This window comes from Anopheles coluzzii, chromosome 3 (genome assembly GCF_943734685.1).
Source record: "Anopheles coluzzii chromosome 3, AcolN3, whole genome shotgun sequence".
In the NCBI taxonomy this organism is placed as follows: Eukaryota; Metazoa; Arthropoda; class Insecta; order Diptera; family Culicidae; genus Anopheles; species Anopheles coluzzii.
In genome coordinates, this window is record NC_064671.1 from 45,755,486 (window position 1) to 45,773,848 (window position 18,363).

At 41.4% G+C, this 18,363-nt stretch overlaps 1 protein-coding gene across 6 annotated transcripts in view; it reads left to right on the top strand.

Annotated features, from left to right (window-relative positions):
• The window catches only part of LOC120959980 (serine/threonine-protein kinase 4 homolog A), a 47,064-nt gene that overhangs the window by 20,462 nt on the left and 8,239 nt on the right, over positions 1-18,363 (top strand). For 3 of the 6 annotated variants that reach the window (XM_040383819.2, XM_040383818.2, XM_040383820.2), the window contains exons 2-3: positions 12,214-13,404; positions 18,229-18,324. In XM_040383819.2, coding sequence (XP_040239753.2) covers positions 12,718-13,404; positions 18,229-18,324 — 783 coding nt within the window. In that variant the 5' untranslated portion in view covers positions 12,214-12,717. The remainder of the gene's footprint in view (positions 1-12,213; positions 13,405-18,228; positions 18,325-18,363) is intronic. The other 3 variants (XM_040383823.2, XM_040383822.2, XM_040383821.2) reach the window with 1 other exon arrangement.

The following is an 18,363-nucleotide window of genomic DNA, read 5'->3' on the forward strand; positions in this document are numbered from 1 at the left end:
GTGCTTGAACATATATCAAGAAGATTTCCTGTAGTGATTATAGATGTATTGTTAATCAAAACTGCGCAATCGCATAAACAACAAACAACAGTGTTAGTTAAAGTGAAGGGGGAAACATAATACAATATAAAAATTCTTATAGTGCGTGATCTTGAAATAGCGTATTGTGTGCCGACGAATTTGATTTCATTTTAATTTATTTGATATAAAATTATTTTGGCACATTATTTCTTTACATATTGCTGGTTAAAACAATTGTAATTATACACACTATTCGCTGAGCAGAGCAGTTGTGCTAAGTGCTAATTAGTATAACAATTTGATGTGATATTAAAGCACCTCGCTTAAGTGTGGTGTAAAATGTTATGATAAGAAATTGTGAATGACTCGAATTGGGAACGCTCGAGAAGTATTTTTAGATTATCTTTATCTTATATCGTGGATTACCAGTCTTGGTGTTCCCTTTAGCCTTTTTTTATTGCGCCGTATGCGTACGAACGATATGTCGCTCTCAATGGGATTGTATGTTCTGTTGTGTTCCATTTTTAAGAATGTTTACCTGCCTTCTTTGTAGTAATGCTGAAGGCCAAGATAAAAGGAAACAGATCTGTTTTTTAATGTCGAGACACTTCTTTACCAACATGAAAAATGTTTACTGACATGATTTGAGGAAAAGCTTAAATAATGAGCTTTATGAGAGATTGCCGTATTATTTGGATCATTAAAAGATTATTCTTGGGATTTTAAGCCCATAATTTTCCATTGCGTTGTATGTTTTTGTAAAGCATTAAATGTGTAATAATAATAAGTTTTAATAAAACTTAAGCTATACGACCATTTTGGACCGTTCGTGTTGGATAAACAAATCGTTCGTGCTGAATTGAATACAGTCTTGTTTGTTTAAACGTTATGAAGTTTAAAAAACTAATAATTTGCAGATACTTTTCGTTCATTTGTATATCTGCCAGTTATTGATGCATGGTACTTTTTATTAAAAAAAAAATACAGGTCATTGGACATAGTCAGACATAGTTTTATCTATTAAGTTACTTAGCTCTACCGTTTGTAGCACTGTTGTATTTTGATTGGTTATGAATTCTATATATATAACTACTTTTTTTATTTTTGTGATTTTCCTGCTTTTCTAATATTTTTTAACACTGGTTTTGCTAATTCTTCAAAACTAGGTAATGTTATTTGTAGTTCGTATGACATAGTCTTTAAAATTTTCCATTGGTTTTCAACTGCAGTACATTCAGTAAATTTGTGTTTTGTAGTTTCACTTTTTTAGTACTTGGATGGAGTTTTTAATGTCTTTTGGCAAGGCGAACGAACACCATAGTGTGGTAAAGCGAAACATGCTTGCAGTTTTATGATATCGGTCCGCCACCAAATGGATACAGATTGATTTAGTGCGGTCCGAAAAATCCTAATTTTTTGGGCGAAGACGAAGTCGGCAGAGTGCAATAGTTTTCAGTAATGGGTTTGATAAAAACTAGAGCATAACGAGTGAGACTGTATCATCTCGCTGCTCGCTAAACGTGAAAAGTAATTTTCAAGTTCAATTCACTTGTGGAATGTTGGACATTTCATAGGCTTGCTTGGAAAGATTGCAAGTTTTGAGTAAAGAGAACGTTAGTGGTAATATTTTCTAATTGGTAAATGTTTTGTATGCGAACAATACATATGACCATGTGTATATTAAAAAATGACGTCGTTGCTCTTGATAAGTTTAGTTGCCAATAACTATCAACAAAGATTGTATTAAACAGGATAGTTATATAGTGATAATGAGGTAGCCCTAGAACTACTATACTTGATATGCTTAAAAAGAAGCTAAAGAGACTAGGTTGTATCTTTATCGTATACATTCATTCGTATTTGCGAAATTAAATATAACGAATCATTCGCAAGATAGTGAAAATACACACATACAACAGTCAAATTTGAAAGCTTTCTGCTGTGCAGTGCGAAGTTATCATTGAAAGGGGAACGCCAAATCGACTGAAGATTTTAACCATGCAGCACAGGGCGAGTTTAGTGTCGTTGGTGGGCTTAAAATAAACTCCAAACCTGTTCGATGAACCGGTTGGATTTTGAAAAGAAAAAAAAAGTACAAATACACACAATCGGGAAAGAATGCGCGAAACGTATGGTTAACTGTTTCGCTGATGATAAAACTCTCCCACCAAGATAAAGTGCTCATCTAGCACTGTAAGCGTTGACTTTGTATTATTTATACTTCGTGAAGCTAAATATCGATCAACAAATTCGAAATAAGTATCCGAAGTTGACTTTACATTCTTCTGGAAATCCAGCCGCCCGCGGCTAAAGGAATTCTCTCTACCTGTCTTCAGAAATTCATTTGTATGCAAATGATTCTGTATTCAAGGTGAAGAATTTAAAAAAAATCTATTCCAATGTGTCGATTGACGGTTTCGAGCGGATCCATGTCTCCAGTCTTCACACCAACGTTTCTGGTATACGTTCGAATGTGACGTTTCCCTCATGATTTCTCACAGTGGATGAATGTGTACGAGTTGCCCGAATCTTTCACCTGACCAAATGCTTATGAATATTTACACCGATATCCACTTGATGCCACGCCACCTTCTGTTTCTTTCGAATTTTTAAAACATATTTTCACTGTCATCGGGCATAGGCCCATCGGGTTTGCCTTGCCGCATGGGGTGCAGTATGTGCGCGCTGCCAAATGAATAATAAAACAGCAGAGAAGAGAGATTCACCACAAGGATGATCAACCTTCCAAACGAAAGCTTTGTACAGGTGTGCGCGAGTAATGGTGGGATCGGTATTGTTGGCGAGAAATAGTGGGAGACTTTCATCCACAATCAGATCCCTTCCCCGGTTGTTGCTTCTTCCTCGCGAGTCGCGAGTCGGTGAAAAAGAAGTTAAAACAAACTATTCAAACATTCCGCATGAAGTGATGGGTATGTGTGTATTGTGTTGCCAACACCACCATCGGCAGCAGCAACAGCAGCAACCCAGTCCGCAACCTTCGCCGGTTCGACCGCGCTAAGGTAACCTACTTTCTCCCGCACGAACATGCCAGCCGCTGGTCTCTCTGCGTGGCCAGCTCGGTGTGCGCCCAATTTCCTCACAAACACGCATATCGTGCTCTTGCGGTGGTGCGATTGCCGAAATGAAGCGGCCTCCGGAAAAAAGGTAGAAGAACCCGTGCGCGTTCCCGTTGTGAGGTGTGTATGCTCACGCATAAACTCCGAAGCTTGCACTGCACTGGATGGTAGGGTTGCCATTGGTCTGTGAAACGCTAATAGTGATGTTTTTTTTTGTCGAAGTGGGAATCTTCTATTTCCAAAACTGTTTCTCTCTTTGGCGCTCCCCAAAATTGGTGTCATACTCGACCAAAGTGTTCAAGTCTTTGCCAAACGCTTTGCCATAGTAAAAATACTTTTGATTTCTAACTGCGCTTGGAATGAATGGGAGGTTTCAACTCCGCTCCTATAACCGGTAGTGTACCAAATGGATCCAAAATCGGGAACATTTGGATTTGGTAACGGTGGTTCAAATTTAGAGTTCAGACAGACCGGTACGATCAAACCTAACCTTCTTTCCAGCGGCCCAGTGCTGACTGATTGACACATTTTCCATCCTGCAACCGTTGGAGATAGGTTTGTCCAATAGTTTTCAAATCTGCCGGATTTGGGAGATCTTCATCCAAACAAGACTTGGAACTGATCACGCGTATTCTCTGACGGTGCTTTCCAGCTACGTTTCGGATTGTTTGTCTGTTTTTATCAGGACATTTTATGATTTGACAAAAACATAACTATTCAAGCAAGGGGGATCGAGTAGAGCAGCATAACAAACGATACCATATCTCGTGAGCAATCCGTTTTATGATGTTGTTTATATCTTCAAACGATACATATGACCGTATGTGAGAGAGTTGGAATGGAAAAAATAAAGAAAGAGAGCCTGATAGACGAGTGATTGCATAAAGGAGGCCTTCTTGAGCAACAGTGGTGATCACCAGTGCCCCAGCAACCTTGGTGTGATATAACACCAGCAAGGCCTCGAAATCGAAGCACCGCGGCTAACCTAGTGGCATGTATTCGAGACAGTAAATGCCGAACACTTTGTGAGCGACACAATCATTTGTCTTGTATATTCGTCGGTAATGCTTGCCTGGTATGCTGTATCCCTTGATCTGAGGTGCCAGCAATCCGTTCGAACTCCCTAAGAAAATAACGTGCCTTCAGGCCCTGATCAGTATATTTCGTCACCGACGGTCGTGGATCGTGGAGCTATTTTTCTTTTATGGGCCTGTATCCATTTGTGAATCTGGCACGAAAGTAGAATTAATTTGATTGGACAGCTGCTGGTGGTCGACTTCTTGGGGTTGAAATGCTTTTTTTCTGTAACATGTTGCCATTTCCATGGTGTATGCGGCTGAGCGTGGTTGGTAAATAGGACTGTTACACAAAAAATCGCCCTCATCTTCTATAAACTCTCGGTTGATGAAAGTTTACTCTTACATACAGCATAAAACAATTAAGGTAGTTCGGTCTACACACTTCCAGTTTGTTTATGAGCTTGCATCGTTTCTTAAATGTGCTTTTAAGCATGCTAAGTATGGATACAAGCAATAAGACACCTTCACAACACATAGCTCTTTCCTAAGCGATTTACTCGCGAATCAAAAGTGTGACGTGTGATGAAAATTGAATTTTCGAAACAAACGAAGCGGAGCTTGCAAACAGATTGATTGTTGTGATCTTGTGACTATGGCAACCTTCGAAAGTTTCCACAGCAAGCTATACTGGGGTAACAACCATATGTTCGCCACCATCATCTAGTCCGTGTCCGTGTAGCATCTTTCCAGTGGATGGCCTCCAAAAATCTCTGAAATTTGAAGAAGTTGTGTGGTTTGAACATACACGTCCGTCCGAATGAATATTTGTTATTAGTGTGGCTTTGGGTGCAATCTGTGCAATAATAATGGCTTAGTGTGTGAAATAGAAGTGCTGTGAAACGCAGACAGAATTTAAAAGACATCATCATCATCACCACCTTCATCCTCGCTCGCGGGAAAATTGATCTCCATTATCTGTGGCTACAGTGTATGCTGCAACACGCTGCCAATGCTATGACTCGGGAGTATGCAACCGCGAATCAATCGTAACGTTGGTTTGCTCCTCCAGCACGTCGTCGTGCAGATTCGTTTGCTAAATTCAGCGGTGTTCGACAAACCCACTGGTGTACCCACGGTGCTAACAATTGCATGTTTTCTGAGCAAGAGCCGGTTGCTTGCTTGCTTGCTGCCGTATACACACGGACCAATGTTCAAGGTTGCTCACCTTGAACCGGATGGTGGTAGCCGTAAAATATGTCGTACTATACCACCGCTCCCTTCCAAATACAATGAGGAGGTTGCTGTTGGGTGGGGTCGGTCGGATACACAAGCCACGGTTGGCCTTTAGCCACCTACAACAACAACCTGACAGACAAGAGGGTAGGGCGATCATGCGACAAACAATGACAAAAGTGCACCCAAGGTCCGAGCCGCAACGCTCTTTCGGTTCCCGTGCCAAAACGACGATTGCTTCCAAAAGGGCAACACTAGAGCAGGCTTTTTAGATGGCAAAATGCGGTGCAAAATCTCAGTCACAAACACTATTTGGAAACGCCCGTACTAGCGTCATCAACTTCTGTTTTTGCACCATGGCAGGCTGATGTGTGTGTGTGTGTGTGTGTGTGTGTTTGCATAGAGGCACACTCAAATTTTGATGCATTCCATGTAGCGTCCCATCGTATTCCAGTGACAGTGTCGTTGATCAGACCGTTCGTTTATATCGCTTCACGTTTATATGTTTATAGCGTGGGTGGGTTGTTGTACCACGTGGCTGTACGCGTTTCGGCAAAATACATTTGAACTCGTGCACGAAAAGCTGTACTGTATGGGAGGATCTAGTGTTTTGGTCAATTGATTATCGATTGTTGGTCTGAATGCGCCATTTTTGAACAGGCGATGGAGACTGGAAATGGCTGCAGATGTTGGGGTGTATTGAGACTGGTTTCTTGGCACAAGCCGAGTTTTTTTATTGTTGCGTTTGTATATTTCTTGGCAGAGAAGATGCCAACTTTTCTGTGCTTATAAAATATGGCTCAACTTTCAACGATGCTCGCAAATGTATAATTTGTTTTATTTAACACACATTGCTGACAAGTCCAAACATTGTGTCTATAATAATTGAACCATAAAAGTCTGACCGGCATTTGGCGTAAGATGAATAGTGTGTTTCAGTTGGTTTTGTTTGGTGGCGACTTTCTTTCTACTATTGCTGTAAACCATCGCACGTCGGAGTGTTGTGAACACGCTGTTTTTCCGTATTTCCGCTGAGCAAAACCCGATTCTGGCTGGCACTTGAAACATGTGGAACCGCATTTCATTTCGCCATCGGCTGTGCCGTCCCCCCTTCCAACAAGCCAACAATTACCCAAACATACATAAATTGTTGCTTTAATTGCACCCGGCGGATAGAGCTGTATCTCTCCCGTCGTCGTCATGGTGGGTGCAGGTGGTTCCCATGAGCCACAGGGAGTGCACTGAATCTACGCTGTCAGTGCATCGTTGCAGTGCAATTCATTGCGATGCATCATTTTTTTCTGTACTGCCGCAAGGCATTGAGCTGTAGTTTGGTTTCATGTCTTTGTTGTTGTTTTGTTTTTTTTTCTTCATTCCTCTAACTCCGTGTCGTCATCACGCGTGGAACGATCGATGGGATGATTGTGCCAGCAAAGACTGGAACCGTACATAGCATGAAATAAAGATGATGATCACTATCATGTGGTCCAAGATGCATGACTGTGTGGCATTGCTTGACAGCTTTAAAGACATATGATAGCCTACGAATGTGATTCTTCGTGCATTAATGTGACCGGCATAATTTTTATTTCTCTGTCGTAGGTCTAGATGTACTCACATATGGTCGTACTGCAGTGGCTGTTTCCTTCTGTAATGGTCGTTTTCCTTCATTTTTACACCCGCAATGATTTACTTTCAGTTCGAGAAATAGTCTAGCACCAACGATATGAAACGTTGTACTGGTTTGTGTATTTTTTTTTGTTGGTTTTGAAGCTGCCTAACAAACGTCCTTAATGTTTGCATTGGTTTAGTGCAAAAATCACTGTTGGGGAAGGGTATGGTGACATTCGATTTGCATGTTCGTAGAGGAAGTGATGTTGAAACAAGCTTCTATAAACTACCCAGATCGCCCTGAGCGCGACAAAACGCATTACTGTGTCTAACCTTGTGTGGTTTAAATTGTATCGTAGCATTGACTAGTTGAATTTGTCAATTTTCTGCCAATTACTCACGCAAAGCAGCATTGGTAAACGTACCAATAATAATTCATTCTTTTATTTATCACAGTATTTGTGCGTTTAGCATATTTTTTTATCAAGTAAGGATATCATTTTACAAGTCTGCAATGCTACATTGGACTGTAGTGTCACTGTACAAGACGAACTGGTTGAATCTTTCGTTTGTTGATGACGTCTCATGCGAATCATCAGCACTTCTGAGGACAGCTATATTTCATTCTATGCATCCGCATTAACCACTAGCTTCCAAATGGGAAGGTTATTGCTGGTTGGAAGGTCGATAGAGGTAGCTTTGTCGGAGTTGTTGGTTGGTTCGTTGGTTTTCGGTCTGCTAATCGTACCGTAACATTCATCCATGGTATTTGCTGTTCCATCGCCCTCCACCAAACTTGTTGTAGTAGTGGTGTTTACTGGTGGAAAACTGGTGGATAGTGTGGAAGCCTACCCAACCAGGCTAGCAGCCACCCCGAACTAGTATAGCCGACGAGTAATCCAGCCAGCAGTGGAGGGGGGTTTAATATAAGTATGTGTTTTTTTCTTCCATCAACCTGTTGCATTGCGAACAGAGCCAAGCCCCTGTTGTGTTGTTCCCTTTACTCTACGTTTTTGCTGATGTTGACGCGCGGGGAGCGATCGATAGAAAAACGTTGTACCACTTTTTGCTACCAGCGCCACACACACTGTTTGGAACCAAAAGTGGACTACATTTTGAAACGAACAAACCACCCACCCACCCACCCACCAACCCTTCCTTACATTCCATGCTGGTGGGCGCTAGTAGAATTGACACCGCAATGACTGACTGACCGAGTGACTGGGCCATGCGACGAACCAGTTGGAGGCATGGTGTAAACCCGGCATACGTTTATTTTACGCACCACGATATTAGACGATGGGTGTGTGAGTAAAATATTATAATAATCAGCATTCCGTTCCGTTGCTTTCCGTACGAAGGTGTTAACTTTTGAAGCAGCTTGTAATGGATCATAAAGTCTGCAAAACCTTCCTTTCTCAGATGTTTCTAGCTTTGTCGATAACCAATAGCAGTGTTAACAGATAAAAATGTGTTAGATATATTGCTCTGGTTGATAGTGGTGTATCAGTTATAGTTAGTGTAAACCAAATCTGCTCAAACACAAACAATAATCCATGAAAGGAAAAATATTCTGATCTTTGGAGAACGAAGCTATAATTTAAAACAAAAAATAAATGAATATTTATATAAACGCCACAGAGGGGATGGTTGATCAAATGTAACTTGATCAATTTCAGGAGACAATGTTTACTAATTTTATGTTCAAGTTAACTTTTCGACATAGTGAAACATCTAGTTTTACAGAAAGGAAAAATGCATGTAAGGCCATGTGCTATTTCGAAGGTTGTTCTGTACCTTCGCCAACATTTTTACTGCAGGTTTAGCAACTAGTTGTCCGTGGGGCAACGTTAATTCGTGGGAAATTGAGAGTTTTTTTTTGCACGTAGAACAATTTCCGTGAATCACAGAACGAGGAAATCAAAATCCTACCCTTTCGTTCGGTATCCCCATACCGTTTCCACTCATCTGCCCCGCCATGTAAAAGAAAGAATCGCTGTAGGTATTATTGGAAAATGTAAAGAAAATAAGGTATACTTAGAGCGGTGGGCTACGAACCCTTAACTCAATTACAACCTTTCTGAATGTCTTCATGGCAAAATTATACCCATGGCAGGAGCGTGCAGTACCACCGTGAGTTGTCGGTAAAAGCTTTCCGATAGCTTTGCTTACAGTGGGAAGTAGACAAGATCTCCGCGCTGTTTCTACAACATGCAGTTGCATCTAGTGGCCCTCTTGCCCTGTGCGAAGGAATATCAACTGCACATCGTGATCGTGTGGATGAGGGTGGTGCTAGGCTGTGTTGGTGCAAAAGAGCTTTTTGCGTTGGTGGGAGTTGGTTTGGTTAGTTGGTTGGTTGATGGTTCAGCAAAAATGGTCTCGCACCATCGTTATGCCGTTTGCACTATCATGCCACGAAGAGTCACGGTACGGCCGGTCGGGTATTCTAATTGGATTTGAAGCACTGCGTCATCGGTGTGATTGTGTGTATGTGAGGATGTTCGGACTTGTTTCTGGTCGATCCATTGCATCATGCAAAGTAGTCGCAGTCGGGAATAGTGCTGTGAATAAGTTATGATTCTTCCATCGTGACCAGTAGCTGGGAAGTAGTAAATACTCTGGAAGGAAGTGCAGAGAGGAGTGTTAAAGAAAACGGACCGCTATCATGTATTCATGAGCTGGGTTGATCTTTTCAAACGCCACAGCAGAGTGAATGGGGGAAAACTTTGTGCGGTTATTTAGACTTTAAATTAGATTATGCATAACTACTGTTTGGTAAAATTTGGTGACAATTTACATTTCAACATTTTGCTTCAATGTCAGTAACAAAAACTCACAGATTTAAGATAAATTAGAATTTTGTTTGTTTATTTGAATTTGTAGCATCTTTTTTAACGACAATTAAAATCATAATATTTCCTGTTTTGGATATTTGTGATGGATTTTTGTTCGACTGCCTTATCACCTAGGGTGTTTTATTGGCATTACTCCGTTATCGGCATTACTCAACACAGAGCTATAAGGGATAAAGGAGACGATCTACCTCGTATCCGAATTTACAGCTAAATTGATGAAAATGTTCATAATGTTCTCACCATCGCACACGATCGGCCGAACGCTTGGCAGTAATAATTTCCATCCTCATTTATTAATCATGGAAATGAGGTTGATGTATAACGAGATGTGGGATGGGAAGGAAGAGGATCCAAAGCAAAGAGCCCAATAATTCTGTACCGTTCGAGACGTCACTTTTCAGGTCCTCCGTTTGGGATGCTCGGAGGGAGACCCTCACACTACTACGTTTCTTAGCGATGATTTCTTCGCGTGAGAAGTGTGGTCGGTTATTTCCTCAACCGTAAAATCAATCAACCACACTGTGCGGCAGCAGAGGGAACATAGCCGGTTGGCGTCGAGTTTTAGTGCTCCTCTTTTCGCATGCTGCCTTTGCTGCTAACCACGACGGACACCTTATGTTGTTATTGATCGTTTAAACGATTTTTGGTGTATTTTCTTTGTGGTTTCTTTTCCATATCGCATTTACACTGATCCAACAACCTGCAACGTGAGTTTGTGGTGTATTTCGCACGTTGTGTGTTTGTGTGATGAATATGTGCTTCCTATGGCAGAGACGGAATGCCCGTGTACCTACTATAACCACCGCTCCATGTTCCTCTCCTCTCCACTCTTGCCTTTTTTCGTAATGATCGATATGGTTGATTGATTTTTACCATTTATCGACGATGGTGATGGGTAGGAAAGGGTCTGTTTCTATGTTGTTTTTTTTTGCCCACTATATTAGTCCATTTTTAAAGGCACGATGTTTAATTGCATCTGAACTGTAACCGTAACCGTTTGTTTCCTGCACGTTACGCTCGTCGTTTTTGACACAGATCGTTGATTGATGTTGGTCGTCAGGTGGTGGTTTAAGGGGAGCTGCAAGCTTAACGCAACGAATATTATTGAATGATTAGTGCAGGAAATGGAAAACAACACCAGAAACGGTGAAAGCTTCAAAATATATTGTAGTATAATACCATAATGCCGTTTTGAATAATTTAATGAAACTAATAAAAGCTCACAAAGAATTTCTACTCATAGACGAGCTTCAATTGGCAAAATGTTGGTTTTATAATTATTCGTCTAATTATTTGCTAATCGTATTACCAGAATACAACAAAGTTTCACAATTTGCAACACCATCTCGTTTGGTCGGTCCACCCGTAAGGTACTTTGGAACTACACGTTGAGAGATATTCCTATCAATCGTGTAACTTCCGTCAAAGATCTTGGTGTCTGGTTGGATGAAAAGCTTACGTTCAAAGACCATATCGACTTTGTCACAAGCAAAGCTTACCGTACTTTGGGCCTTATTACCCGTCTGTCTCATTTTATCCGTGATCCCTTGTGTCTCAAGTCTCTCTATTGTTGCTGGGTACGCCCCATTCTCGATTACGCTTGTGTGGTTTGGTCCCCCAATAATGTGCAGGATATTGCTAGATTGGAAGGTGTTCAACGCAAATTTACACGACTTGCCACGAGGCGTTTTCTTTCGGGTCATGATAATGCAGTAATCCCGTCTTATCCACATCGTTGTCGACTCTTGGGTCTGGACTCGATAAAAACTCGCCACTCACACTTGCAAGCTTGTTTCATTGCCAGCGTCATCCTTAATGAGCTTGATGTTCCTTATCTCTTATCTGCCATTTCCTTTTATGCCCCTTCCCGCCATCTTCGCAATAGGCCACCTCTCTATATTCCCACCCGGCTAACTCGATATGGGCAAAATGACCCATTCCTTAAAGCTCAGATTGCATTTAATTCATACTATCATTTGTTCGATTTTAACACTCCTTTATCCCTCTTCCGTTCTCGTCTTCACTCTTCCTCATCCTTATCCTTTCCTTAGTAATTAAGAAACATTGTTAAGCCCTCGAGGCGGACATTTGTAGAAATAAATAAATAAATAAATAAATTTAACAACTGCTATTTCTTAGTTTGTATACCCACACTTATGCTAAACCACAATGACATTGAATCGTGAATTGTTCTGAATTTAATGACATTTACAATATTTAGACAAGGAAATGGAAAAAAAACATATTATTGGCGATGTTTTTTACATCAGTCCTATGGCGATCGTAAAGAACAAAACAACTCAGTTCGTTGCTCAAGGGCTCATATTTCATTATGTTTCCCCCCACTTAACACGCTTCGTATAATCCAACGGTATTTCTCTCAACTAATCTAATCAGTGAAACGGTGCGTAAAGCTACCTGACATTTGTAGCAGTGACATACCAAAGGCTCTGGAAAATCATCAAGAGCTCTTGAAGATGAATCAGTGAAGTGAAAAATACCTCAGCGATCTCTATACACGTGCTACAGGTGTATTTCGTATCAAGCATCCCGTGTGTACATCGGCACAAACAAACGTCGCAAAAGTGTCAAAGGTTCAGATTACCTTCATATTACAAATCATTGTACAGTTGCGGCTGTGTACGGTTCAGCTCGTTGCAGCTGTGTGCAGTATCAGTGTCGCTGCCGAGTTAGTATGCTACTGTTTCGAGGCATCTTACATCTTCCGACGAACGCATCTTTGTTTTGAAAGCATTTCGATTCAGCTGAAAAGCGTCAACCGATCCGTGCGACGCGAAGCTAGAGTACGATCATGTGCACACGATCCTGAGTAATCAGAGCACGTACGAAAGCGCGAAAGTGTTCGAGCCGAACAAGAGAGGGCATAGCATTGCTGTGCACATGAAGCGCGACGAGGAACGCGCGCGCAAGATGTGGAGGGACATCGGTGTTGCAGCGATGCAACACGGTCCAAACTCTCTCCACCATCATCAGCCATCGATGTACGGTGGTCCCGGCAACGGTACGGCACCGACTCTACCGAACAATCCACACTGGAATCAGCCGGGATACAGGAATTCCTACAGCCTGCCCCATCCGACCTCTCAGAATGGGATAATCGAAAGGAATGGAGGGAGCCGGGGCGGAGTAGATGGTAGCGGCAATCGCTACCCGCACTACGATGTAAAGCCCCTGTCACAGGCTCCATCCTTTCCGGAGATCTCGAGTGCCAGCTACAACGGCAATGGGTACCACCATCCGCACCTCAATCATCATCCCCATCACCTACACCAGCAGCAGTCGCAGCCACATCATCCAGCGGGCCATCACGGGCTGAAACCGCCGCGACCTCTATCGATGTATGAGCTAGGCAATGGGCATCACAATGGAGGCAGCAGCAGTCCACAATTGCACTCGCTACCACCGAACTTTGTGCCACATCAGACTCGCAACGGTAGCGGACGGTCACCACCGCCGTTGGTGATCCATAACGGCAACCAGCATGGCATGGGACCACGATCACCTGTAGGTCATGCTGGCGAAGGCGTTGGAGGAGGTCGCGCACTTTTACAACAACCGGAAGAACTGGTGAGTTTATAAGGTTTCGCCTTGGCTAATTGGATCTCCTCGAGACGTCTCGCGGAATAAAGTTCAGTAATGCTACCAGCATGACAGGGCTGAGACAAAGCCAAAACACAGACCTGGAGTATGAACGGAGTATAATAACGTTTTGAATATGTAACATTTTAAGTGGGTCTGTTTGAATCATGTAACGCTGTTGTGGTAATATTCAATCGTTATAATATACACATAAGTAAGTAAAGTTAATGTGAGCCTAACTAGCGACAGCAAAACTTCGGAAGATTACTACCATTTCGAGGAGTTATATCGCAATAGATCGTAGCTCTTTCTTATCTCTTCAATGAATTACCGTTGTTGTGTTATTCGTAATTTTCAATAGTTAAACAGTGAATTTGCCTAGTTTAGTCATTTCAAGTAATTTCTATAAAATGTATCGATCTTGTCTAAAATTACCGTTTAATAGTTACTTCATAGAACTTCTTTAAAAATGATGCTATTCTTTCGAAAGTCCTAAATGTACAGCTGATTTGATGTTTGACTGTTCCATCTTTTTTTTTTTATTATAGGCAATGGTGCCTACCTAAATACGAGATTCGAGGTAGTGCTGCGATCGATCGATCGGATGGAAGAGTAGGATAGCATGGCAAACAGCGGTTGAAATTGGCAGTTGGCAAGAATTGAAAGTCACGAGACCTTCACGGCAACTGAGTTTCATCATCGCCATCGTTGAAACAAATCCTCAAAACATTTATCTGCCCTTTAGTTGAGTCCTATTGTACATGCGTTGTTGATCAATGCATTGAGCAAAAACGAACAGATGGAAGCATGCTTGGGTTGTTTATTTAATCTTGGGAAAATGGCATCTTATGGTTTATTATATTTGATATGCCAATGGTTCGATAAAGTGTATGTTGATCATGTTGATTTATTTAGTCTTAAACCCCGTAAGAATTGTAGAGTTTTACAATAAGCTTACTTTCTTGTGCTCCTACCGTTCTCCTATACTTTGCCGATGCAGGTAGTAATTAGTTCCCTATAGCAATGTTTCTTCTCAACCGTATGATTTAGAGTTACTTCAACCCATTCCGGCAAACAGCACAGTAGCAAAACGAATAAACTACTTTGCTGCGTTAAACGTTTTGCAGACAAACGAAAAGACTTTAATTGGAGTTTTCACTGAAAAATTCGACAACTTTTTTGCGCTTCGCCTATTTAACGATGCTTTCCATCGAGATCCATAGAGTGAGGGATTGGACCCATGAGCACATTCTTTGCCTTGCTGCTGGGCTCCCTCCTTGCGAAGAAGTCGGTAAACTTTCATTACCGAGCGGGAGAGGAATTATGTCTAATATTGTCTAAAAACGCAAAACTCTAAACACGAGTGATTTCACTTTTCGATCGCCGTTTGTAAGCCTTTCCCTTTCACGTGGGAGGGAAAACCGAACGCCCATCGCCATCGACAGACAGCATCGGCGGCAGCGTAGAAAATCGTAGCAAAACGAAGGAATGAAGAGAGCGGCGAGGCGTGTGGTATTGTCGGGATGTTGTTGTCGGGTGTATCGAAAGTTGTGATTTTCCATTTCATGTTTCTCCCTGGGCGAACATTATGCTAACGGAAGATTTCATCATTATTTCTCTCTTGGCATTATTTTTCGATTCCAACATTTGGTACACACAGCACCTTGGTGCCTCCAACGGCAAATCTCAATGTAATGCGCCACTACTGCTCTTGGCAGCTGTGCATCGAATGCCGTGGATTGCGATTGGAACCGAAACACAGTTGTATGGATCATGATTTTACGACTAAGTTCCGACTGAGGAAAACTTAGCGATTACCAGCTAAAGTCGCGCTGTTGGAATCAGATCGTTGAAATGCTTTATACAGTAACCGTAGAGTGGTTGTGTCTTGAGAGGGGTAACGGATGCAAATATTGGCTTAACTTTAAAATTTTCAACGTATACTTTTATTTTATTTTAATTTATCATAATTAGATTGGAAACACCAAAATATTCATAAAAACTTTAGTCAATTATTCGGGGTTTCTCTAAAAATAATACAATTAAACTTTGGGGATCACATTTCTGTATTTATCTACAAAGCGTGGTTCGTCAACTTAATTGGTTACCTGCATTCATGTTTGATGTGTGAAGATTACAAAAATTATGACTCCATTTATCAATCTTATTGAAGGTGAATTTATAAATTAGGTTTGTTTTTTTTCCTTCGCCTTAGAGTATCATGATGGCGATAAAAAAATCATTAAAAAATGCCCTCCAACTGACAACACCAACGAACGAAATGTCCATCTTCAATACCATTCCTGAGAAGGACAAGATAAGACTAGCAATGGAAACGGTGCCTACATTCCGATCGTATCGCTAGTAGCATTTATCATGGGCTGATGGAACCCGACCCTTTCGACGTGTATTTAACACCTCTGCACTGAATTTGTAATGTAATTGGTGGCTTGCCAGTGACATGATAAGATAATGGAACGGTTGTTTTGCCACCTACGATTGTAGAAGTAGAATGAGATCCAGATAAACTGCAAAAAACGTCGATTCGTTTTGCAAACGAATCTTTAGCTTGTCGTTTTAGCTTTTTTCGGGTATTTTAGCTAAATTTGTATTAGGACTAGGAATGTTCACAGTGCATGCGCTTTGTTAAATGATTTTGCTGACATTTTAACGCATTGTTTGGCATTCAGTGTATCCATTATGCCATGTAGTATAATACAAGAATAAGCACAAAAATACAACCAAACCGGTATGAACTTTAATTCGCACATCATATTGAAGGCAAGTTCAAGAAAAGTAAGCGCACTGTACCGGTTACAATAAGCAATTCGATCGTTATCCTTATTGTATGGTTGAGGTGTGCTAAACAAAACCTTGAATAGTGAAAGGGCTCGAATGAATGCGCTCCAAGTTGCTCGATTCCTGGTCATCTGTTCGCTGGTCGCACCGCAACCGACCTTCCCTGCCATCTATTACCAACACACACAATTACCTAACCTGTGGCCTGCTGACACACATCGGGCTGTATGCTATAGAGTATGGCATTAAGGAATTAAAACGGAGTATGAATCAGCATATTTAGTGGTCGAATTGGAAGAAGAAAAAAACCTCCGTTCAATGGCAAAAACGTAACCAAGATGTCACGCCTGCAAAGTATGATTTCTTGTGCAATTTCGCTGTGCGATAGTTTGTGTACTAAGGAAAGCCAACGCTACGAGCGATGGTAATTGCATGCTTCCATAAGCGAACCGATCGCTCGTGCCAGATCAGCCATGGTTAGAGTGTCATGAAAGGGAAGCGTATGTAACACGCAGTCAGTACAGCAAACCACCACTCCCCTATAGGAAGCTTGTGCATTCATGGAGTGCTCTATTGTTTCATACTCTGTGGAGCTAAATTTGTGGCTGTCTCGAATGACTAGAATTATCCATAGGAGTGCTTGTGTGTATAAGATACCGATGCCAAACCACAAACCTCACGTTCGGTTTATGTCAAAATAAATCATTGATCCGTTCCAGCGCCATCCGCGCTCGTTTCAATGCAGTCAATTGTCTAAATTTTGACGACGGCCAGGAAGGAAACACCGTGTCTTAATAGTGTGTAGTGCATCAGAAAGCCCTACAGAGCCGCACTCCCATTAAGAGTAGTTTAACTTTCATTTTTTCGTGCCTATTTTCTGCTTAACGACTTCTTGTCTATAAAACAACGGCGATGATGCATAAGCTTGGTAGACGAACGTGAAAGGGTGGCTGTTAGAGAAGGAAGGGCATTATTGCATTGTTGAACTCTTACATTATGCCTTGCCTCTCCTTTACCACGCATTTGCACACGCTTCTATGCATTTTAGAGCGCTACGTTCGTAAGTGTCAAGTCACAAACGATTATTAGGTCTCAGCTTTCCTAACGCCGTTCGCCTAAATATGACGTCATAGTACTACGATACTAATTCCCTTTTCCTATAGGTTAAAGAATCAGGATAAGGAACAAATGCCAAAACCGATTACTTTTCTATCCAGTTTACGGTACTGACGTGAGCAATCGGTCCTTGTTGGCCTTTCTGAACGAGGGAACATCATTTTGTTCAATGGAAAGGAGTTTCATTTCTGCTAGTAAGCTAACCATTCTCAGGCAAGTCACAAAGCGTGAGTGTGTGCATTGTAAAGGGAGGAAGAGACAGTTTAAGAGCTGTTACGTCTATAAATAGATTAGGGGGAAGTGAATAGCCTGCATTTAATATGTCACTAAGGATTACTTTGGTATCTTACTTACGGTAAGCATAAAGCGGGAGGTTAATCGTTTGCTATTAGAAGTATATTAAGAAATGGTTCAGAGTGTGTAAATTTGCTTGATAATATGTTTGCCATCTTCAAAATTTTATATTTAAAAAACTTTTTGTAGTATTTCTTATATTAAGTTATTCTATGTATTCTTGTGAGGTTTCTGCTATCGCTTATCTTATCGAAGGTCAGGAAACTAGTTGCCGCTGTACTGGAATGCAGATATGTCTGTCCTTGTTGCGGATTTCCTGCCGTTTAAACGAATTGAAGTTTAATTTATTTTTTTAATTAAATCACACCACTATCGTGAGGAAAATGGATTTTACCTTGTCCATGTGCCTCTGTCTTTCCACTATTGTTTGCTTAGGTACGGTACACTTATTCATAGAGCTGAGCGAACGATGGTTACTCACTCACCGATACACAGATTGTTCCCATTTGTACGAGTCTGGCTAAGTGGGTCGTTGCTAGTCAGCCAGTCTGAGTTTGTTGACAACGAGTCTAATATCCTATTTCCTTTTCTTCTCTCCCACAGAAAGTCGACCCGGAGCTTATCTTCACAAAGCAGGAGCGTATAGGCAAAGGATCCTTCGGCGAAGTATTTAAGGGTGTTGACAACCGGACTCAGCAGGTAAGGATAGAGGAAGAACTCACACAAACAATGCTTCCT